This window comes from Artemia sp. Qi Xiang Cuo, chromosome 2 (genome assembly GCF_049724085.1).
Source record: "Artemia sp. Qi Xiang Cuo chromosome 2, ASM4972408v1, whole genome shotgun sequence".
NCBI classification, from domain to species: domain Eukaryota; kingdom Metazoa; phylum Arthropoda; class Branchiopoda; order Anostraca; family Artemiidae; genus Artemia; species Artemia sp. Qi Xiang Cuo.
Window position 1 is genome coordinate 58047060 of NC_142795.1, and position 24736 is coordinate 58071795.

Below are 24736 nucleotides of genomic sequence, written 5' to 3' on the forward strand. Positions count from 1 at the left end.
CGAGCCATATAGTAATAAAAAGGGTAAAGATGTACTAAAGGAAACTGACCTGTTTCAGTGGATGCTTGAATTATGCCAGGGGTGGATCCAGGATTTTTTGGGGGGAGGGGCGCAAAATAGGTTGATCCGATAAACTTGCGTTAGGAGCAAGTTTAATTAACGCAAATATGCGTTAATTAAGTAAATTACACTACTTTAGACTATGTTAGGGAGGGGCACCCCCTCGCCCCCTGGATCTGCCACTGAATTATGCAGGCTTATGTTAGTTTTGATAACATTTTTTAGAAACAAAATTTCACCTAGGGGAGAGGAGAAGTGGGGTCTGGGGGAAAACTGTGGTCTGGGAGAGGCAGTTGCTCCCTCTGTCTCATAGGAAATTACGCTCCTGGCCCAAACCCCTTGCCACTTAGTGGTTGGACAAGTGTAAGCATGTGATTCTTGAACCACTCAAAGTTGTATATTAAAAGAAGAATTACTTATTGTTATACTTACTTATTGAAATTATTTACTTGAAAATTCCGCTATAATATTCTCTCCATACACAAGATTGTGCATCCAAAGAGGAAGAAAAACAAATGAAAACAGTTCTGTAGGACAATTCAGGTAATTCTTCCCAAAATTGTTGAAATGAAAACAAACTTCGTTTATAATACCATTCATCGTACCTACACATTCATTACTTACTTCACAGTCCATCTAACATATATTAATAAAAGTAGCGCAAATAAATCAACTGGTGATGTTTCCCTATATTTGTAGGATTACAGAAAACTAGCGTTTTACTGAAATCACAAAATAATATAAGAGTTTTTGTACGGTAAGAATAAACATTTAAGGGCACTTTTAACAGTAAAAAAGTAAAGCATTTTTAGATTATTGCTTTATGTATTTATTTTTTTTTTTAATTTGGCATTACTTCTGCACAAGTTCAATGACTGACTGTCATTTTGGATCTGAAAAAGACATTTCATGATTATTTTGTAGACAAGTTCGAAGTGAAGGAATCTTAGTAGCATTAAGACTACAGACTTGTTTTAAAATTTGTATCACAACCTGTGTTGCCAGGTTGAGCTATTTCTCGCCAATTGGGCTATAAAAATTGCAGCTTCGCGGGACAAGCGACAAAAACCCGCGAGGCGGGCTTTTGGGATATAATGTTTCAAATCTCGCTACTTTTGGACAAGAAGTTTAATTCGCTGGAAACCCCCCAAAAATCATGTTTGTTATATCTATTTGGTCATTTACGTTCTTTAGAGTCTTGGACCACAATATAATTACAATGTGTCTTGGACTGTGGTTACCCCCTACTAATTTTTGAGCACCCCGCCCCATATCTTCGTCACCATTCCTTGAAAATAAAAGTTTGTAGACCGATTAGCGTCCCCCATAAAAAGATAATATATACACATAATACCCTAACACCTTTTTTTTCTGAGCATCCACTTCCGGTTTCTAAATGCCTGACACAAGAAATTCATCCTTATTACAAACTCAGATTGAAAATTTATCGAAAAATATAAAGAAAGTTTGCATTCTGAACGTTATTAATTTAAAAAAACTAAGTTTTTCCGAGGGAAGTAAAGATCGAAGTTGAAACTTAAAACGGACAAAAATTATTACTTCGCAGCATATTTAAAATATTAATATAATTAGTACAAATAAACCAACTAATTATGTTTCCCTATGCTTTTATGATTATACAAAACTAGCGCTTTACTGAAAACACAAAAGTCAAGTATAAAAAACAGGATTATTGATTTAAGAGACAAAAGTGAGTATGTAGCCTTACTAAAGTAGGAAGACAGTTTTTTTTTTTTTTTTTTTTTTTTTTTTTTTTTTTTTTTTGCCAGGTGATTACCGTAATACACTATATATTAAATATGCTGTGAAGTAATAATTTTTGTCCGTTTTAAGTTTCAACTTCGCTCTTTACTTCCTCCGGAAAAACTTTGTTTTTTTTAATTAATCTTTGTTCGTTTTTGATTAAAATTTAATGCAGAAACAACGCTGCCATGATATTTTTTATTTATACGGAATAATATATGCTCGTTTTAAGTTTTAGTGTCACTACTTAGTTTCAGTTGAAAACTTATTTTTAATATAATTTCTTATTATAACCGATCTAGGGGAGATAAGAAAGCTCTAAAAAATACTGCAAACAACCTTGACAGCTAAGAAAAACTTTTAGTCTATGACATAAAGTTCATTATCCACACTTCACAAAACAATACATTTTTTTCAGGAACGTATGTTTTTCGATGAGCAAAAAGCTGTTTTTTTCGGCCGACTTCGTCTGAAAAAGCATATAATAAAGACAGAGCTTTATAAATCACCTACTGACTAGCAGAAACTAGAAGGCTACTGTAACAAAAGAAAGCTGTTTAAGCGCTCATTTAAAAGCTTATATTTATACTTAATCAGTAGTATCGGTATAAGCACTTTCAAAAATACATGAAAAAATACATGGAATTGCGCAAGGAAAACCCACACCTTTGACACTATACTTAGACATGGAAGCATGTTATTAAACAATTGGGGAGATTACGTTCAAATAGAGTGAGTTTCCTCTCACACCTATACTTCCTTGGCACCTTTTCAGAGCATGTTCTCGTGGATACCTTTCCAAGCAACGTGATTAAACATGCTTTTACAATCGGAATTTTTTGATTGACATTTGCAAAAAAGGGGAATTAGTGATTGGATAATTTTTTAACATGAAATATCTGAATAAAATATTTTTTGAGGGATGGGATGATGGGAGCGAGTTGTCTTATAGTACTTATACTGGTATTATTTGGGGAGATTACGTTCCTTGGCACCTTTTTAGAGCAAGTAGTCGTGGATACCTTTCCAAGCAAGGTGATTAAACACGCTTTTACAATCGGAATTGTTTGATTGACATTTGCAAAAAAAGGATAATTAGTGATTGGATAATTTTTTAACATGAAATCTCTGAATAAAATATTTTTGGAGGGATGGGATGATGAGAGCGAGGTGTCTTAGAGTACTTGTAATGGTGTTATTTGGGGAGATTACGTTCCTTGGCACATTTTCAGAGCACGTACTCGTGGATACCTTTCCATGCAACGTGATTAAACACGCTTTTACAATTGGAATTGTTTGATTGACATGTGCAAAAAAGGGGTAATTAGTGATTGGATAATTTTTTAACATGAAATCTCTGAATAAAATATTTTTGGAGAAATGGGATGATGGGAGCGAGGTGTCTTAGAGTACTTATAATGGTTTTATTTGGGGATTTATCCTTATTTGGCTCCTGTTGAGAGATCTCGGTTATGGAGGACTGTCATTTCAACTTGATAACATGCGCTTTCAATCACAGAATGATTTGTTTGATCTTTGCAAAAAAGTGGTAATTATTGCTTTTTAAGTTCGGTAACAAGCTACCTCCGACTAAAATATGTTTTGTGGAAGTGGGCGTTGGGGGCGAGTTGCCTTAGAGTACTTATAATGGTGTTATTTGGGGAGATTACGTTCCTTGGAACCTTTTCAGAGCATGTACTCGTGGATACCTTTCCAAGCAACCTGAGTAAACACGCTTTTACAATCAGAATTGTTTGAATGACATTTGCGAAAAAGTGGTAATTAGTGATTGGATAATTTTTTACCATGAAATCTCTGAATAAAATATTTTTGGAGGGATAGGATGATGGGAGCGAGGTGTCTTAGAGTACATATAATGGTGTTATTTGGGGAGATTAAGTTCCTTGGCACATTTTCAGAGCATGTACTTGTGGATTTGCATACTTTATGTTCCTTCCAGTGCTATTTGGGTACTTTACATTCCTTGACACCTTTCCAGAGCATGTACTTATGGATTTGCTTGCCTTATGTTCACTGACACCTTTTCAGGGTATGTGCTTATGGATTTGGGTGGATTATGTTCCTTCCTGTGCTATTTGGGGAGATTACGTTCCTTGACACTTTTTCAGGGCATGTACTTATGGATTTGGGTGGATTATGTTCCTTCCTATGCTATTCTAAGGGCTTATGTTCCTCCCATGCTATTCTATCGCTCTATGTTCCCTCCCCATGCTATTCTAAGGGCTTATGTCCCCTCCTATGATATTCTAAGAGTTTATGTTCCTTCCCATGCTATTCTAAGGGTTTATGTTCCTTCCCATGCTATTCTAATTGTCTATGTTCCCTCCCATGGTATTCTAAGGGATTATGTTCCCTGCCATGCTATTCTAAGGGTTTATGTTCCCTCCCATGCTATTCTAAGGGTTTATGTTTCCTCCCATGCTATTCTAAGGATTTATGTTCCATCCCATGCTATTCTATAATACTATGTTCGGTCAAACGCTCTTATAAGGGCTTATGGTCCCTTCAATGCTATTCTATAGCGATTTGTTCCTTCCCATGCTATTCTCTGGGACCTCTACACATGATTAATTATGTTTTGAAACTACATATGATTTCCTAATGTCTCTTTGATACATTTCCGAACAAGGGAATAGCTCCCACTGTTTACTAAACATTGCAAGATAACTGGTAAGTACTTTTAAGTTCAACCATACGTTCATGCCTGTGAGAGTACAATTAAACGTGAATATTACGAAAAAAGCTAGCTCGCATTCTTACAGACAACCATACTTTCACGCCTGAGAGATTAGAGTTACACGGGGACATAGCGAAAAAAGCTGGGAATCATTTTTAAATTCAACCATACATTCACGCATGTGAGATTAGAGTTAGACCTGGACATTGCGAAAAAAGCTGGAAAGCATTTTTACATTCAACCATACATTAACGCCTGTGAGATTAGAGTTACACGTGGACATTGCGAAAAAAGCTGGCAAGCATTTTTACATTCAACCATAAAGTCCAGCCTGGGAGAATAGAGTGAAAGTTTGACCTTGTTAAAAAAGCCGGCAAGCATTTTTATATACATCTATATATTCACGCTTGAAAGATTATAGTTAAACGCGGACATTGCGAAAAAAGCTGTCAAGCATTTATACGTACAACCCTACATTCACGTCTACAAGAAAATGAAATAATTTAGGTCATATGATCAATTTAATTTTTTTAATGCAGTAGTTTTTTAGTAAGGACACTCGATATCCTAAAAGTGTTTGATTCAAAATTTTACCTTGAGAATCGATGTTGTTAGCAGAATTTCAAAAGGATCGTACATAAGTGCTGGCGTATCTGATGAAATAATTTATATTGTATGATAAATTTAATTTTGTTTTGCAGTAGTTATTTAATAAACACACTCGATATCCTAAAAGTGATTGATTCAAACTTTTACCTTGAGAATCGATGTTGTTAGCAGAAATCAAAAGGATCGTTTATGAGTGCTGGCGTATCTGATGAACTAATTCAGGTCGTATGATAATTTTTTTAAATACAGTAGTTATTCAATAAGGACACTCGATATCCTAAAAGTGTTTGATTCCAACTTTTACCTTGAGAATCGATGTTGTAAGCAGTATTTCAAAAGGATCGTTTATGAGTGCTGGCGTATCTGATGAAATAATTTAGGTCGTATGATAAATTTAATTTTTTTTAATACAGTAGTTATTCAATAAGGACATTCGATATCCTAAAAGTGTTTGATTCCAAATTTTACCTTGAGAATTGATGTTGTTAGCAGAATTTCAAAAGGATCGTTTATGAGTGCTGGCGTATCTGATGAAATAATTTAGGTCGTATGATAAATTTAATTATTTTTTTTGTTTTAATGCAGTAGTTTTTTAGTAAGGACACTCGATATCCTAAAAGTGTCTGATTCAAGCTTTTACCTTGAGCATCGACGTTGTTAGCAGAATTTCAAAAGGATCGTTTATGAGAGCTGGCGTATCTGATGAAATAATTTAGGTCGTATGATAAATTTAATTTATTTTTTTTTAAAGAAGTAGTTTTTCAGTAAGGACACTCGATATCCTAAAAGTATTTGTTTCAAACTTTTACCTTGAGAATCGATGTTATTAGCTGAATTTCAAAAGGATCGTTTATGAGTGCTGGCGTATCTGATGAAATAATTTAGGTCGTATGATAAATTTAATTTTTTTTAATGCAGTAGTTTTTCAGTAAGGACACTCGATATGCTAAAAGTGTTTGATTCAAACTTTTACATTGAGCATCGATGTTCACACACACACACACAGAGACGACACACACACAGAGATGACACACACACACACACAGAGACAAAACACATATAGCGACGACACACGCACAGAGACGACACGCACACAGAGACGACACACTCACACACACAGAGAGAGAGAAAACACACTCACAGAGACGACTCAGGCACACAGAGACGACACATACACAGAGACGAAACACGAACAGAGACGACACACACACACACAGAGACGACACACATACAGAGATGACACACACACAGAGACGATACACACATAGAGACGACACACACACAGAGACGACACACACACAGAAACGACAAACACACATAGAGACGACACACACAAAGAGACGACACACACACAGATACGAAACACACATAGAGACGATACACGCACAGAGACGACACACACACAAAGACAACAAGCACAGAGACAAAACGCACACAGAGACAACACACACACACAGAGAGACGACAGACACACATAGTGATGACTCACGCACAGAGACGACACACACACACAGACTAAAACACACAGAGATAAGACACACGCACAGAGACGACACCCACACAGAGACGACACACACACACACAGAGACGACACACACACAGAGACGACACACTCAAAGTGACGACTTACACATAGAGACGACACACACACAGAGACGACACACACAGAGACGACACACACACAGAGACGACACACGCACAGAGACGACACACACAAAATGACGACTTACACAAAGAGACGACACACACACAGAGACGACAAACACACAGAGACGACACACATAGAGAGAAGACACACACACAGAGACGACAAACACACAGAGACAACACACACGAAAAGACGACACACACACAGATACGAAACACACAAAGAGACGACGCACGCACAGAGACGACACACGCACAGAGACGACAAACACACAGAGTCGACTCACACATAGAGAGGAAAAACACACAGAGACGACAGACACAAAGAGACGACTCACACACAGAGAGGACAAACACTTAGAAACGACACACACAAACACACAGAGATGAAACACACACACATACGAGACATACACAGAGGCGACACACACACACAGAGAGGACTAACATACAGAGAAGACACAAAAACAGAGACGACACACCCACAGAGACGACACGCACACATATACGAAACACACATAGAGACGACACACACGCATAGAGACAGAACACACACACACACACAGAGACGACATCTACACAGAGAGGACACACACACACACACAGACGACACACTCAAAGTGACGACTTACACATAGAGACGACACACCCACAGAGACGACAAACACACAGAGACGAAACACATAGAGGGACAACACACACACACATAGAGTCGACTCACACACAGAGAGCACAAACAAACAGAGACGACAGACATAAACACACAGAGACGACAGACACATAGAGACAACACAGACACAGAGACGACACACACACACAGACAAAAACACATACAGAGACAACACATACACAGAGACGACACACACGCATACAGAGACGACAAACATACAGAGAAGACACAAAAACAGAGACGACACACCCACAGAGATGACACACACATTGAAACGACACACGCACAGACACGACACACAAACAGAGTCATAGTGAGAGAGATATCCAAAAAGTTGGGTTGATCTAGGTTCATTTAGAGTGGCGCGCCACTCTAAGTGAACCTAGATCAAGCCAACTTTTTGGATATCTCTCTCACTATGAATCTGTTTGTGTGTCGTGTCTTGTGGCGTGCCACTCTAAGTGAACCTAGATCAACCCAACTTTTTGGATATCTCTCTCACTATGACTCTGTTTGTGTGTCGTGCCTATGCGTGTGTCGTCTCAATGTGTGTGTCATCTCTGTGGGTGTGTCGTCTCTGTTTTTGTGTCTTCTCTGTATGTTTGTCGTCTCTGTATGCGTGTGTGTGGTCTCTGTGTATGTGGCGTCTCTGGGTGTGTGTTGTCTCTGCGTGTGTGTCGTCTCTGTGTCTGTAGTGTCTCTATGGGTCTGTCATCTCTGTGTATGTGCGTGTCGTTACTGTGTGTTTTTCCTCTCTCTGTGCGAGTCGGCTCTTTGTGTGTGTCGTCTCTGTGTGTTTGTGTCTGTCGTTTCTGTGTGTTTGTCCTCTCTGTGTGTGAGTCAGCTCTATGTGTGTGTGTGTTTTCCCTCTATGTGTATCGTCTCTGTGTGTTTGTCGTCTCTGTGCGTGTGTCGTCTCTATGTGTAAGTCTTCACTTTGTGTGTGTCGTCTCTGTGTGTGTGTGTGTGTGTCCTCTCTGTGTAGATGTCGTCTCTGTGTGTGTGTGTGTGTGCTGTCTCTATGTGTGTGTGTCGTCTCTATGTGTGTTTCGTATCTGTGTGGGTGTCGTCTCTGTGAGTCTCTCGTCTCTGTTTTTGTTTCTTCTCTGTATGTTAGTCCTCTGTGTGTGTGTGTGTCGCCTCTGTGTATGTCTCGTATCTGTGTGTGTGTCGTCTCTCTTTGTGTGTGTGTGTGTGTCGTTTCTGTGTGTTTGTCCTCTCTGTGTGTTTGTCGTCTCTTTGTGTCTGTCGTCTCTGTGTGTTTGACCTCTCTGTGTGTGTGATCCTTATATGTGGGTGTGTCTTCTTGGTGCTTTTGTCATCTCTTTGTGTGTTTCGTCTCTGTGTGTGTGTCCTATCTTTGTGTGTGTTGTCTCTGTGTATTTGTCGTCTCTCCGTGTGTGTGTCGTCTCTCTATGTGTGTCGTCTCTGTGTGTTTGTCGTCTCTGTGTGTTTGTCGTCTCTATGTGTAAGTTGCCACTTTGAGTGTGTCGTCTCTGTGTGTGTTTCGTCTCAGTGTGTGTCGTCTCTCTATGTGTGTCGTCTCTGTATGTTTGTCGTCTCTGTGTGTTTGTCGTCTCTATGTGTAAGTCGTCACTTGAGTTGAGTAATAAAAAATATGCTACGTACAATATTTCTAAGGAAGTTTAAACGATAGGAACCGTGTGAACGTCTAAATCATCAAAAATAGTTAAGAAAGATTATTGGACGACGGGTTCACATCCTTGGTCCACTTGGGCCAATGGTGAGCCAGTTCTCACAGCGAAGGACTGAAGAGCTATGTTTAATAGTGGGGTAGAAGTGCTTTTGGAGATTATTCGTATATCAGAGCCAAAACAACTCAGACAAAATTCTTATATTCTTCCATCGTTGTCACCGTTATTGTCATTTGAAGTGACCCATTGCTATGCACCTAAGTATGTAAGTTCAATAAATCTATTGCCTTTTTTATCTGTGTTTATTTCATTTTATATGTCTGCATCTAGTCTGATAATAGGTAATTAGTTCGCATGTCTCCAAGGCAAACGCTCCCAGGGAATCGGATCTCCAGATAGCTCGAGAAAAAAAGAGGCCACATTTATACGTCTGCATATTCTATTTCCTCCCATTAATTGAGTGCGGCCCTAGCCTAGTTGACACAATCTTTAGCGCTATAAGCGGCGCTATCGGGAAATTAAAAGGTGTAAGTTCCCGGCCTTTGGGCATAATATTGCCTTTGACGCGGTCAGTATTTAGTACCACATTTAGTATAGCCAGCCTATTTTTTCATCCCTACAAATACCAAAAGTTTTCATCGCTACAGCTTGAAATTACTTTTCTAACCCCTATTAGCCTATAAGTATTTATGTCTCCGAAGTCAGATCTAAACGTGCTGTGGAAACAAAATTTCGAGACGTCAGAATTTCTAGTCCAATAACTCTTACTTCCTCATAACGTTTTATTGATTAGGTTAAACGAAATAATCTAGAGATATTCAAAATTAGCATTAAGATGCAACTCGTTTAACATGCATAATTAGAAAAATGAAATAACCGGGTCAGACATAAGAAGTAATGGCAGGGAAATAAACCCATGCCTTTCATAGCTGATTTATTGAGAAAGCCAGGTTTTATTTTTGACTAGTAAGAATACATTTGATTTAGATACTAAATTTTCTATCGCTACAAATAAACAATTTTCTATTGCTGCAAAAATAAATTAAATTTATCATACGACCTAAATTATTTCATCAGATACGCCAGCACTCATAAACGATCCTTTTGAAATTCTGCTAACAACATCGATTCTCAAGGTAAAAGTTGGAATCAAACACTTTTAGGATATCGAGTGTCCATACTGAAAGACTACTGCATTAAAAAAAAATTAATTTGATCATACGACCTAAATTGTTTCATTTTCTTGTAGGCGTGAATGTATGGTTGAATGTAAAAATGCTTGCCAGCTTTTTTCGCAATGTCCATGTGTAACTCTAATCTCACAGGCGTGAAGATATGGATGAATGCAAAAATGCATGCCAGGTTTTTTCTCAATGTCCACGTGTAACTGTAATCTCACAGGAGTGAATGTATGGTTGAATGTAAAAATGCTTGCCAGCTTTTTTCGCAATGTCCACGTGTAACTCTAATCTCACAGGCATGAATGTATGGTTGAATGTAAAAATGCTTGCCAGCTTTTTTCGCAATGTCCACGGGTAACTCTAATATCACAGGCGTGAATGTATGGTTGAATGTAAAAATGCTTGCCAGCTTTTTTCGCAATGTCCACGTGTAACTCTAATCTCACAGGCGTGAATGTATGGTTGAATGTAAAAATGCTAGCCAGCTTTTTTCGCAATGTTCACGTTTAACTCTAATCTCACAGGCATGAATGTATGGTTGAATGTAAAAGTACTTACCAGTTATCTTGCAATGTTTAGTAAACAGAGGGAAATCCTCGCTTGTTTGGAAAGGTATCAGAGGGAAAATAGCAAATCGTATTTAATTTCAAAACGTGTTTAATCATGTGTAGAGGTCCCTGAGAATAACATGGGAAGGAACATAGCACTATAGAATAGCATGGAAAGGACCATAAACCCTTAGAATAGCATATGAAGGAACATAGTACTATAGAATTGCATGGGAGGGAACATAAATCCTTAGAATAGCATGGGAGGGAACATACTCCCTTAGAATAGCATGGGAGGGAACATAAGCCCTTAGAATAGCATGGGAGGGAACGTAATCCCTGAGAATAGCATAGGAGGGAACATAAGCCCTTATAATAGCATGGGAGGGAAAATAAACCCTTAGAATATCATGGCAGGGAACATAATCCCTTAGAATAGCATGGGGGGAACATAAACCCTTAGAATAGCATAGGAGAGAACATAAGCCCTTAGAATAGCATGGGGAGGGAACATAGCGCTATAGAATAGCATAGGAAGGAACATAAGCCCTTAGAATAGCATAGGAAGGAACATAATCCACCCAAATCCATAAGTACATGCCCTGAAAAAGTGTCAAGGAACTTAATCTCCCCAAATAGCACAGGAAGGAACATAATCCTCCCAAATCCATAAGTACATACCCTGAAAAGGTGTCAAGGAACATAAGGCAAGCAAATCCATAAGTACATGCTCTGGAAAGGTGTCAAGGAACGTAAAGTACCCAAATAATACAGGAAGGAACATAAAGTATGTAAATCCATAAGTAAATGCTCTGAAAAGGTGCCAAGGAACGTAATCTCCCCAAATAACACCATTATATGTACTCTAAGACACCTCGCTCCCATCATCCCATCCCTCCAAAAATATTTTATTCAGAGATTTCATGTTAAAGAATTATCCAATCACTAACTACCCCTTTTTTGCAAATGTCAATCAAACAATTCAGATTGTAAAAGCATGCTTAATCACCTTGCATGGAAAGGCATTCATGAGTAAATGCTCTGAAAAGGTGACAAGGAACGTAATCTCCCCACATAACACCATTATAAGTACTCTAAGACACCTCGCTCCCATCATCCTATCCCTCCAAAAATATTTTATTCAGAGATTTCATGCTAAAAAATTATCCAATCACTAATTACCCCTTTTTTGCAAATGTCAATCAAACAATTCCAATTGTAAAAGCGTGTTTAATCACGTTTCTTGGAAAGGTATCCACGAGTACATTCTCTGAAAAGGTGCCAAGGAACGTAATCTCCCCAAATAACACCATTATAAGTACTCTAAGACACCTCGCTCCCATCATCCTATCCCTCCAAAAATATTTTATTCAGAGATTTCAAGTTAAAAAATTATTCAATCACTAATTACCCCTTTTTTGCAAATGTCAATCAAACAATTCCGATAGTGAAAGCGTGTTTAATCACGTTGCTTGGAAAGGTATCCATTAGTACATGCTCTGAAAAGGTGCCAAGGAACGTAATCTCCCCAAATAACACCATTATAAGTACTCTAAGACACCTCGCTCCCATCATCCCATCCCTCCAAAAATATTTTATTCAGATATTTCATGTTAAAAAATTATCCAATCACTAATTCCCCTTTTTTGCAAATGTCAATCAAAAAATTCCGATTGTAAAAGCATGTTTAATCACGTTGCTTGGAAAGGTATCCACGAGAACATGCTCTGAAAAGGTGCCAAGGAAGTATAGGTGTGAGAGGATACTCACTCTCTTTGAACGTAATCTCCCCAATTGTTTCATAACATGCTTCCATGTCTAAGTATAGTGTCAAAGGCGTGGGTTTTCCTTGCGCAATTCCATGTATTTTTGAAAGTGCTTATACCGATACTACTTTAATCACTTTTTATAAATTTGACTTGATAGCACATCCCCACAAAGTGCACTTTCGGTTGTTTCTCCAACGCTTTTAAATGAAACAAGAGCCTTTTCCAATGAAAGAGCAATATTATATTCAAATATTATACGGCTGTATGTAGTTGTAGGAGAAGATTTTTTTTTGTCAAATTGATCTAAAAAAATAACATTCGAAAACAAAATAAGAGACAAGTTAGGTCTTGGGAGGAGGTTTAGTTGCCCTCCGATCTTTAGGGCACCTTAAAAAGGACACTAGAACAAAAAAAAAACAATAAATAGAAACGTATCAGTGATCAGTTTTCTGGCAAAAAGATAAATTCCACATCTTTGCAGAAAGGGGATCATATCCCCCACAAGAAAATTTTCTGATACGCCGAATCTGAATGTCTGATTTATATTAAGATTTATTGACTTTTTGGGGGGTGTTTCTCCCGTTTCCGAAAATCAGGCTCCGTGTTTTCAAAATCCCTTAATCCATCAAAATCGCTCTTTCTTCTGAGGCTTGGAGCCTTTGGTAGGTAGATATTAAACGTAATGAAATGTATATATTTGCAATCTGCATAAAAACCCTATTCTTATCAATTGTTATCAAAATTCCATTTTTAAGTTTCGGTTACAATTGAGCTGAGTCGCTCCTTAATTACAATTTAACACTATGAACTGTTTGATAAAACTTATTGGGCTAACGTCCCATTTTTTTATTTAATCGTGTAGCAAGCCGGTGTTTTTGAAGCACGATTCATGCTATTAAACTGTAGTATTTCTGAGTCTAGTTGAAATGTGCACCATTTTAGAAAATTTCCTTTTTTGGGGAAGCTTTTGGTTCCTTTACATGTATGTAAAGCACTGAAATACCCTTACAGGCGTCTTCTCTCCTTCGATTTATTTGCTTACTTGGTCATTCAGCGTAAGCAGCGAATTTATGGCAAATCCAGGGAAGAATGTTTTTTGTAAACGCTTTTTGGGTCTCATAACAAAAATCACGTTCATCGCAAAAACATAAGTTGTTCCCACAATAGGATTTTCGCTATTAATTAGGAAAAATTGAATTCAGAAAGTAATATATTTTCACCGTTAGTACTGTTAAGGTTAGGGTAGCATCTTACAAAATTTTCTACCTGCAGGAACTCACAAAAAATGTATTTAAAAAAGCGATTGTAAAAGTTAAAAGATAATTGTTGTACATAACTTTCTGCGTGTTCATTTTGCAGACAAGAAAACTCAACTTATTTCAATGTAAAATAAATTTCCTTACTTTTATAATTATCTTTTTATACTCAAAATTCAATTAGCATTCCTCTTTTTCTGCTATGATTCAAATGCTTGAATTGAGCTTATACTGAACATATTACTTTCAATGGTCCTACTGTCAAACTTAAAATGATATTCAAGAAACTTCAAACTATTATGTAAGTTCAAACCACGTTTATAGATATAACCTATTTACGTCGAGAATTAACTTTTTTCTACTGAAAAGTACATAAATCTTATTAATTTCAGTAATTTGTTGGAATTCAATAAGCAAGTCACAATTCCAACAGAAAAATTGGATTTTTTTTTTACTTTTTTGAATTCGAGCAAAACATTTTGTTGGAAATAAATTTTTTTTTACAGTGCAGCTTTTCCACTTGAGACACACACCAAAAGTGCCGTTTTTAGTGCCATTTGAACTTGATGATGGTGGAATTTATATGAAAGACGTAGATACGTGTACTATCTTTTATATGAGCTATAAAAGATCTGTCAACGATGTTCTGGTAGCTAGCTAGTGCCACCCTTTGAGAAATAGCACATAAAGTGCCATATGCCACTTGCAGATGGCAGAATTTAGAAAAAGGCCGTAGATATGAGAAATAGATTTTGAATGAGCCATTAATAGTCTCTCTATGATGTTCTGGTAGCCCGCTAGATTTGTTGAAAACAAAAGACAAAAAAAACAAAAAAACGGGAGACAGATTAGTGCTACCGATGCAAAAAAGTGACTTCTCTTGTTGTTCAGGGAGGGAGACTGTAAATTCCCTGTACAAGGTTTTGACCATGTTGATTCCAATGGTACACTTTTCATTTTCATCTGGCGCCGTTTTCGAGGGGTTTGAGTTTTTTTCGAAATCACCATAAGTTTCTTTTTGCAATAAACTTTTACTTTTAAGACGAATCGAAATAATAGTTAACGTTCCTGAGTCAGTGTCAGATGGGATTTTTTTTTTAACTAGGCAGTTTTTTTTCAAAACGTGTTGTTTTTACTTATGGTTACTATGGGCTGTGGTTTGCTCTTCACTAGGTTGCAGCTGCCTCTGCATCCAAGACACCTTGCAGGGACATGCTTTAAAAAATGAGCCTAGAAAATAACTGAAAAAAAACAACAGCGAATACTGATATTGATATTCTCAATACGATACATGCGATACCAATACGCGCGATACCGATACGCGCGATATCGATACGCCCGATACTACATAAAGCCCTTTCCCAGGGACTATGGAGGGCCATATCATCATCTAAACCATTTACATTGGACCTTTGAACTATGTTAAACAAAATGACCATCTCAATTTTTTTATATGACTAATTCGGGGGAGGGGTCCCGTGGGGAGGGGGGGCTATTTGCCCTCCAATCTTTTTGGTCACTTAAAAAGGGCACTTACAAATTTAATTCCCTTTCGACTGAGCTATTACATGATGCCCTGGCCACCCATTAGCCTCTCTAGAAAAAAAGAAGACAAACAAAAGGGAGACAGATGAGTGTCTCCCTATTATTGCAAAAAAGTCATTTTCCTTGGTGTTCAAGGTGGGGGAGCGTAATTATCCTATAAAAGGTTTTAGACCATGCTGATTCCAATGGTGCACTGTTTATTTCGATTTGACGCCATTTTCAAGGGGTTTCAGGCTCTTTTTTTAAATCACCAAAAATTTCTTTTCGCAATAAACTTTTGCTTCTAAGATTAACCGAAACAATAATTACCATTTCCGATTCAGTGTCAGATACCAATTTTTTTCACTGGACAGTTTTTTTTTTAAAACACGTTTTTCAACTTTTGATTACTATGGGCTAGTGTTCGCTCTTTACTAGATTGCAGCTGCCGCTGTAACCATGATGAAATCACAACAAAATTAGCCAAGCAAACAGGGTGAATGTTTTTAGTTTGAAGAATTCAATCCCGGAGAAGGATCTGGGAGTCAGAAAGAAATTAGGATAAGGTAATTTAGCTTAATTGTAACTGTACACAGAGTTGTTCATAGGGTTGGTAGTGTCCGGGAAAAAATAATTTACTGCACTTCTAACCAAACTCAAATATAAGCAAAAAAAAAGCCAAATCAACGTTGAAAATTTTATTACAGCGGACAATACCCTAGCCGTGGCGCCCCCTCCCTCAGCTACGGCGTCCAGGGAAGCTAACCCGGTTATATACATATATATATATATATATATATATATGTGCCCCCTCCCCTCAGCTACGGCGTCCAGGGAAGCTAACCCGGTTATATATATATATATATATATATATATATATATATATATATATATATATATATATATATATATATATATATATATATATATATATATATATATATATATATATATATATATATATATATATATATATATATATATATATATATATATATATATATATATATATATATATATATATATAATATATATATATATATATATATATATATATATATATATATATATATATATATATATATATATATATATATATATATATATATATATATATATATATATATATACATATATACAAATATATATACCATATATATATATATATATATATACCATCTCTTTAAACGAGCAATAATTATTTATGTATGTATTTTTTCTCAAAAATGCAGGTGTATTTTCAAACGCATAGGTGCGTGTTTGTTTCTTTATTTTTTTTTCCCCAAGGGTAACCTGATCGAACCAAAGGTCTTAGAAGATCGGGGGAGGGCTCATTCGAACGGGAATTGAAAGTTCCATTGTTCTTATTAGCGACAAAAAAGAATGGAGGGCAACCATCCTTCTTTTTCCCAAGATTGTACAATCAAACTTTGAAATAGCCATTTTGTTTAGCATAGTCGAATGGTCCAATAGCCATGCCTTTGGGGATAACGATTTGCCTTTTTGTTTTTATATAATATTTGCTTTCAGTGAAGCACTAATCAGTATAACGACGGCATACGTGGAAGGGGTTGGTATTTTTGTCCTTTCACAGAGCTCTATTTTGCTTTTGTCCTGCACTTATGTGTAGGTTATCTGATATACCAATTGTATTTCTTCCTCGTTTTACCGATAACAGCGCTATTATAGGGTACAATAGGATTATAATGGCCTTCGCTATTTTTGGGCTAGTTCTGGCTATTTTTGGGCTATTGATTATGCCGGTTTTGGCTATACGTTCTGCCGAAAACCTGGCAACCGTGATCAAAACTTGAAATTCACCGTTTTGTAGCGAGAAATAACTGGATCTCCAAAGTCCATATTATGGTAGATATGTTATTCATTTCGAGTAATACTAGGTGAGACCAAGAAGCAGGGTTGCCACCGCTGGTGATTTATCACCAGATCTGGTGATTTTTCATCCTCCCTGTGATTTTTCTGTTGATTTTCTTGAATCTGGTGATTTCTGGTGATTTTCTTTTTTTATCGGGTGATTTCTGGTGATTTTCATTTAATTTGGCAATTTTTTACAAAATTGGTTGACACTCCATGCATGATTGGTTTCGCTGTCTTACTGAGATGAAAAAATCAATGACTTTCATATTTTATGTCTTGTTTTTATTCGTTATTTCTAAAGAGTGGCGTTATTTTGGGCTTCTGTGTATCCTTTTAGCTTGGCAATCGGCTTCCTATAGTTACGAATTTTAATTTATAAATACATACTTGTGTGTCCCATGTGTGATAAAAACGGATTGAGGCTCAGAAACAAAAAACAAAATTATGAGGTAAAGAAAGCATAGTCCCACATGAACATTGATTCTGCAGCTTAGGCTAGGTCTTTTTCGAGGGACTTAACAGTCTCAAGAAACAAGGCGGCTCTGTCTCAAGGAGCTTTCGTCTAAGAAACAAGGGAGATAAGATTTATCACCGTTTGTCTGATATTTCAGCTTAGACTTGAGCCACGACAATATTTCAGAAGTAAAATGTATATACAGGAAATTGATATCATTTCAGTAGTCTTTTTAGGACCTATAGTTTACCATTAAGGATACCAACTATGGGAGGAGGATTAAAAACGCTCATAAGCAAATGAAATTCGATTTGAGGACAAAAAAGGATTATTGGGGTTTTTCTTTTCAATGGAAACCTAGAAAAAAAGAAAAGATTTTGCGAAGTAAAGACGAAGAAAAGTATAATAGTAGTTAAATAAACTAAAAGGCTCTTCATGTCCAGTAACAGGATTTTAGATAACAATTCCAGTCTTCGCCTGGAATTCCGGTCTTAGGTATAAATTCTCTTCCTTCTTGAGCCTTTGACGGCTTTTGAAAAACATGATGTCTTAGCTCAAGGTGCCCAACGCGTCTTTTTGGTGTAAAGCTTATCATTATTGACCACCGATTTCTGGTGATTTTTGTGAAATACTGGTGATTTTCTTGGTGAAAATCTGGTGATTTTCTTGGTGAAAAAGTGGTGATTTTTATTTGGTTGTGGTGGCAACCCTGCCAAGATGTTACCCGAGAAACCAATCCATTATTTTTTATGATGTTTAATGACTGTAACTTATTATTTTTATGCCTAAGTTTTTAAAATAATTTTAATTGTATACTTCAAGTTCCTGATATCCCAGCTCCTGACTATGAAAAGTGTTATAGATTAGTTTGTTGTTGTTAGGCTACGTATTTCTACTAAATCAATATTCTTGTTTTTTATACTTGGCTTTTTTTCAGTAAAGCGCTAGTTTTCTGTAATCCTAAAAACATAGGGAAATATCACCAGTTGATTTATTTGCACTAGTTTTATTGATATATATTAGATAGGCTGTGAAGTAATAATTTTTGTTCGTTTTAAGTTTCAACTTCGCCCTTTACTTCCCTCGGAAAAACTTTGTTTTTTTAGATTAATACCAGACAATCCTTTTTGGGAAACCAAATTTTAGATTTTCTTTAATTAAACATTTAGTTGGTATTTTGGTTAGGTTACGTTAGGCTATTTTAGGTTACACACTCTGGGCGGCCTCACTTCCATATGTCATTGTGATAGTTTTCATAATTTTGTAACTCAAGCATTACATTTTCATCATATTTTGTGTATCTCATTAGCATTCACCAAACTTCACTTCTCGAGTGTGTTTTATACAATAGACAAGTACAAGGAAACCTTACAACCCTCTACCCCTCTTTATATTAAACTTTTGAATTTATCACAATGTCTCGATGATAGTCAGCTACCTATACCGACAATAGATTAAAGAAAATAGGACGGCACTATATGCAGGCTCAATAAAATTGAATTGTGCATGAGAATGTAATTGTGATATGTATGATTAAGTACAAAATCAAGCATAATTTCAAAACCATAATGAGTGATTTATGGTTTTCCTTTTCGGTAGCTTCGGTTTCATGCTCAGTGACTGGTCGGGTCATGTCTTATGGGCACGCGCTTTTGTGTGGAATTACTAACGTCTTGTGCTTGGAACAGTCAAGTCCAAATTTTCTTTATAGAAGGAATAACACAAGTTTGCCTGGGGTCAATCATTCTGGTAAGAATTTTAAAATCAAATTATACTTTGTAAAAGTTTTTTTGTTAATACTTATTGCAAAACGTCTTCGGGCTATACCCTATATTTGCACGCTTGTCCGCTCGATGAGATGTAGAATTAAAAGTCCAATTAAAAAGAAAGGATTATCATATACCTTGAAGATAAATACCAATAAATTTATTTTGTCCAACACTATTTGATAAATGTCAATTCAAAACAGCTGGGTCTATTCAGAAATTGTAAATGAAAGATTCAATAATTTACCCAAACCCAAAATTAAGCCTCATGAAGGAGCTCTTTCGATTCGACCTTCCCAAATTCTCCTTTCGAGAATGCCGACTCTTGAAAATTTCTTGTGGTAGTTAAATAAAACGATTTTTTAAAATAATTTTCTAAAAAAAGAATAAATGTACCATAAAGATAACTTTTGTGTATTGTAATTTTATTGCATGCGTTGCTACAAATATACCAGCTATCTGCGATTTTAAAACTGGAATAAAATGATAGTCTACTTTTGAAATAAAAGTTAAGATTGACATTAATGCTGGAAGTGAACGGAATTATCCTACAACTAAGGGAGACTGTGACCCTCGCAGTCCCTATTTTTCACGTTGAACTACAACTAGTGCTTTTCGGAAAGCGTTTTCGAGGGCATCAAATAGAGTCACCTTGTGCATTTTAAAATGATCGTACTGAAAATGTTCGGTTCCAGCTTCAGAAGACAGTTTTGCTAGCCAACGCTTTTGTTTCCGGGCTATCAGAAAAGATGGGTTATTAACCCCGAATTTCAAAGCAGAACGGATACAGGGGTTTTGAATCCTCAATTTATGTTTATTCTTTTTTACAAATAGTGATTTACCATTTTACTAATCAAATTCTATATAAAAAATAGTGATATCCATGTTTTGTTGGTTTATTACAAATATTTCCAAGGGCACGCTAGCCTAGTGGGTTATTTGGATTTGCTTATTTATTTATTCTCGCCCTTTTATTTTTATTATTATTCGTTTTTCTCGCTCAATTAGCACATTACTGACACCATGTGTAACACTGTCACTAACAACACAGAACATGCAAAGAGAAAGACCTTAACTGCAATGGATGTAGCCTAAGCTCTGAAGTGTCAAGGCCGAAAATTGTATGGCTTCGATAATTAATACTATCATTTCGCTTTTTAACCCCCTCACCCTTCTACAATTTATTTTCTTAGCTAAGTCTTGTTTTTACAAAATAACAGAAAATTAACAACTATAATCGTTAGTTAATAATTGGAAGGCAGAAGAAAACCTATAATTTATTCCTCTTCTATAATTTATTTATTACATAGTATATTACAAATAGTGCTATTCATGTCAATTATTCAAATTTCTCATATGCTTTTTGTTAACTAAAGCGCTCAAAGATTAATTAATAAAACAAAGATTTTCCCTTGGAAGTAAAGAGCGAAGTTGAAACTCCAAGCGAACATAAATTATCGCTTCGAAAGTCTATTGATTTAATAATGTGCCTTTAAAACTAATGCAGATGAGTCTACTGATGATATTTCGCTTTGTAGGTAGTATCATGCAAAGCTAGATATTTACAAAGGTCATTTTACTGATATTTCTTACTGTATGAAAATATAGCATTCTTGTATTTTGCGTGTGGGTTTTGTGTTTTTAGTGAAGCCCTAGTTAAGCATAATTCCAAAAACGTAGGAAAATAAAATCAGTTGGCTTCTTTGTGCCAGCTTCAAGGATTATACTGCACAGGATCTGAAACAGCAATTATGTTACGTTTGATCTTCGCATGTTTGCAAGTTTGCATGTTTGGTAATTTTGAACTTTGCTGTTTGCTTTCACCAGAAAAAAAAATATTTTTTGGATTAATACAATAAAAGGTTTATACGATCAAGGGAATACCTAAGGGTGTTTGGCTATTTCAAAATAATGAAGCTTTATGTATTTGCTCAATATCGTGGAAAAACACAAAACCTCATAAAATAATTGAGTGCGGATAAAAACACAATAAATCCAGTATTCTGACCTTACTAAGAACTTGCATCATTTTACAGAATTAAACAGCCAAAATTAGTTATTTTTGGGAGACAGGACTTGTTTTCGTGTAAGTTCAAGATAAGGAAAGAACTGCGAGTTCCCAAGGGATGTAATGACCAGCGCCTCTGTCAATTGGACCGATACTCGCCTGGCCACAGGACGATCAATAACACTCGAAATGAAAAGTAATTCCCAGCATTATTCTCTAGTGTTAATTTCTTCTTTCTACTTAAATATGGACTTGAATATATGTTTCGGATGTGAACAAATTTCATTTTAACTATTGTTCTACGGTAGGCTTGTGTCATTTCATATACTTGAACATACATTTATCAAATGGAACAAACAGATATAAGAATATTAAATTTATATTAATAAATACATATAAAAAGAGGATGGATGTTTATAAAAACAAGCTTGTCTGTATAGTTATAAAAAAATGAAACTCCTTTGACATATGTTTTAAAAGGCTAGAAATTACATCTTAATACCTCTTTTGATCTACTGCCATTTTTCTGATTTTAACATGTACTGGTTAAACCAGTCGTTCCATGAACTTTAAATACATCAATTGGTACGATTCAAATACATGTTTCAAATACATACATAGCTGTTTGCAAGGACAAAGAGAAACAACCTAGTCCGTCTGGAAAGATGTTTTGAAGCCTGTATGAAGTAAGTTTTGAAAGTTGTGAAAATATGTTTTGAATCTTGTTTGGAACAATGTAGGTTTTAATAGCATTTTGAATTTAAGACTAAAAAGGCTGAATACTTGAAGATCTTTCTAATATATCTGGTCAAGGACCTTTGGCTATTTTGACAATCGTTATGATGGTAGTCTTTATAGATTGTAAACGCTCAACTAATATCCTCGAATAAAAGCAAAGCCCTGATCATTTCTTTCTTTGCGTATTTTTCTTATTTTATGACTTTTAAAAATTAGGGTATTAGTCTACGATTTAAATTAAAGGAAAATTCCGTTTGTTTCGAGCTTTTAATTCAATGACATTTCAGATACGCTGATGGTTAAAATATAGTTTTCTACAGATTCAATTTTCAACATGGAACACAAACTACTTAAAGCTGTGAAAGAAGAGAACCTCAATGGATTTAAAAATATTTTAAGCAATACAACCCATCAACAGGTAAGTTCTTTAATTTGCATTTTCTACAAGTTTCCAGAATTCATGTCCTTCGTGACTAAGAAATTAATTTGCATTTCCTCTGAAGTCAGCAGTCTCACTAGGGAGATTGTTTGGGTAAAATTTAATCTCTTTTTCATAAAAAGTGGTGAGAAATAGATGTCTTTTCTAACCAGTATTTTTTTTTTCTTTTTCACGAATCTACAATATTCGTCAGAAGTTATATTGACAGTTATAATCAGGGATTGTTGACGAATAAATTGATTTGCCCTTTTCTTTACTATATTTTCTGATATGAACTGTTGAGAGGCAAATCTGATGAAGCTCGTAAGCCAAAAAGCAGATAGAATCTTAAAAAAGGTGCATTGCTGGTTTTGACACCAATCATCTTCTGGTGGATTAATTTATTTTATTTTATTATATTCTTTATTTTCTGATTTGATCCGTTAAGAAGCATTGGTTTTAATGCGCCTATCATCTAGTTGGGGTAAACCTTTTTTTAATTATTTCACTAAGAGTGGAAAATATTCTTAAGTGCAATTAAAAAGTCTTGAATTGTATTAGTCTTTGCTTCCCTTTTGCTTCGGTTTTTTTATTTTTATTATTTACGAATCAACCCATTTTTTTCTATGATAAAATGGGTTTCCTAATATCTGAAAATAAATTTCATAAAATCATTAACGAGAATATTATATCAGAGAAACTTTGACGATAACTCACAAAAAAACTTTTTGTTTCATGCAAAATATTCTTTGGTAAGACTCTAATTTCCGTCTACATTCTTTGATATGAATTTTCTAAAATTTATTCAAATACAGAACTCAACGAGGTTTTGTCAAGGGAGTTAATAAAACAGAATTCCTTGTTCTTAACTGCAGAAGACGTCAATGCTTGTATAAAGATGCAGGAGCCTTATGAAACTAAAAAGTATCAATAAATCGAGTTTGAAAGGTTACTTTTCCCACTTATGTGATTTACCCCAAAGAAACGTATTTGCTTGCACTTTGCTTAGTCTGCAATTTCCAAAATCCACACTGAAGATATTTTTTCAAAGTTTCACAATCCCACTAGAAAACAGCTTTCCCGTTTACCTCCTTACCTACCCCAACTTACTTGCTCATTCATTCTCTACTGAGATGTTTTGAAGGAATTCTATATCCCCTTTATCATAGAGCTCCTCAGTAAGTCTTTCCTGAAATTAATAGGTTTTCTCTGTCTCTTTTTTTAGCTTCATTTAATGTCATTTCTTGCTTTGATTATATGCCGCTTCTTAAATTACACTTGATCAAGTTTCAATCACCTTCACTCCAATTCTCCTTTTTTTGTGAATTAATTTACTTAGTATAACTTTTCGTTTTATGTTGGTTTTATAATTCTTTAGATTGCTGTATTTAATTGTTTTCTTGTTAACATTGTGGCATATTTTTTGTATTATGTTTTTAGTATCTATATAATGTTTCCCTTTATATCGTTCTTGTCTTACTTTGATGTTGTCTCTTATTTTCTTTTTAATTGTTCTTCCACTTTCAGATTTTTCGGGCTTAAGGTTTATGCTCCCACTGCAAGTTTTGGTATTCCCCTTTACTGCAGTTCCGTAATTTTAATGTTTCAGCATAAGACGAACATTTTGCTACTAAAAAGTAGCTGAAATTCAGCTTTATCCATTTGCCACATTGTATATTTGAATTTGCGTTGGATTGTTGTCTAGCTGAAGAATACTTTTCCGTGCAAAAAATTCGGTATGCAAACCAAAATTCTCAGTAATATCATAATTTTGGCTAAGTGAATGGTCACATCTGAAACTGTAATAAGTAAGAAAAAAAAGAGAAAAGAAAAGCAATAAAAAAAAAATAAAGAAAGAATAATAATAATACTTAGCATCTTGCCCTTGTGGTGAAAGTCAAAGCTACTGGCTTGTCGTAAAATCTCAGGTTTCAGAGTGAAAGTGATATATTTAATTAGTGATAGTGATATATTTAATTAACTTTAAGAAAAATTTAAATCCAAAAATCAATATTGTTCACCCAAAACCAAACGGTTGACGGGGGGTGAAACAGGTAAAAAAAATACACACATATAACGTCATTTAAATTCACTAT

General features: G+C 35.5%; 1 protein-coding gene across 7 annotated transcripts in view; it reads left to right on the forward strand.

The window, feature by feature from the left end:
- Positions 1-24736, forward strand: part of LOC148955427 (uncharacterized) — a 51965-nt gene that overhangs the window by 2528 nt on the left and 24701 nt on the right. The window contains exons 1-3 of one of the 7 annotated variants that reach the window (XM_089108190.1): positions 19387-19459; positions 21513-21680; positions 22543-22640. In XM_089108190.1, coding sequence (XP_088964316.1) covers positions 21608-21680; positions 22543-22640 — 171 coding nt within the window. In that variant the 5' untranslated portion in view covers positions 19387-19459; positions 21513-21607. Of the gene's footprint in view, positions 1-19314; positions 19460-21512; positions 21789-22509; positions 22641-24736 lie in introns of those variants that run through there. The other 6 variants (XM_089108189.1, XM_089108191.1, XM_089108193.1 and 3 more) reach the window with 6 other exon arrangements.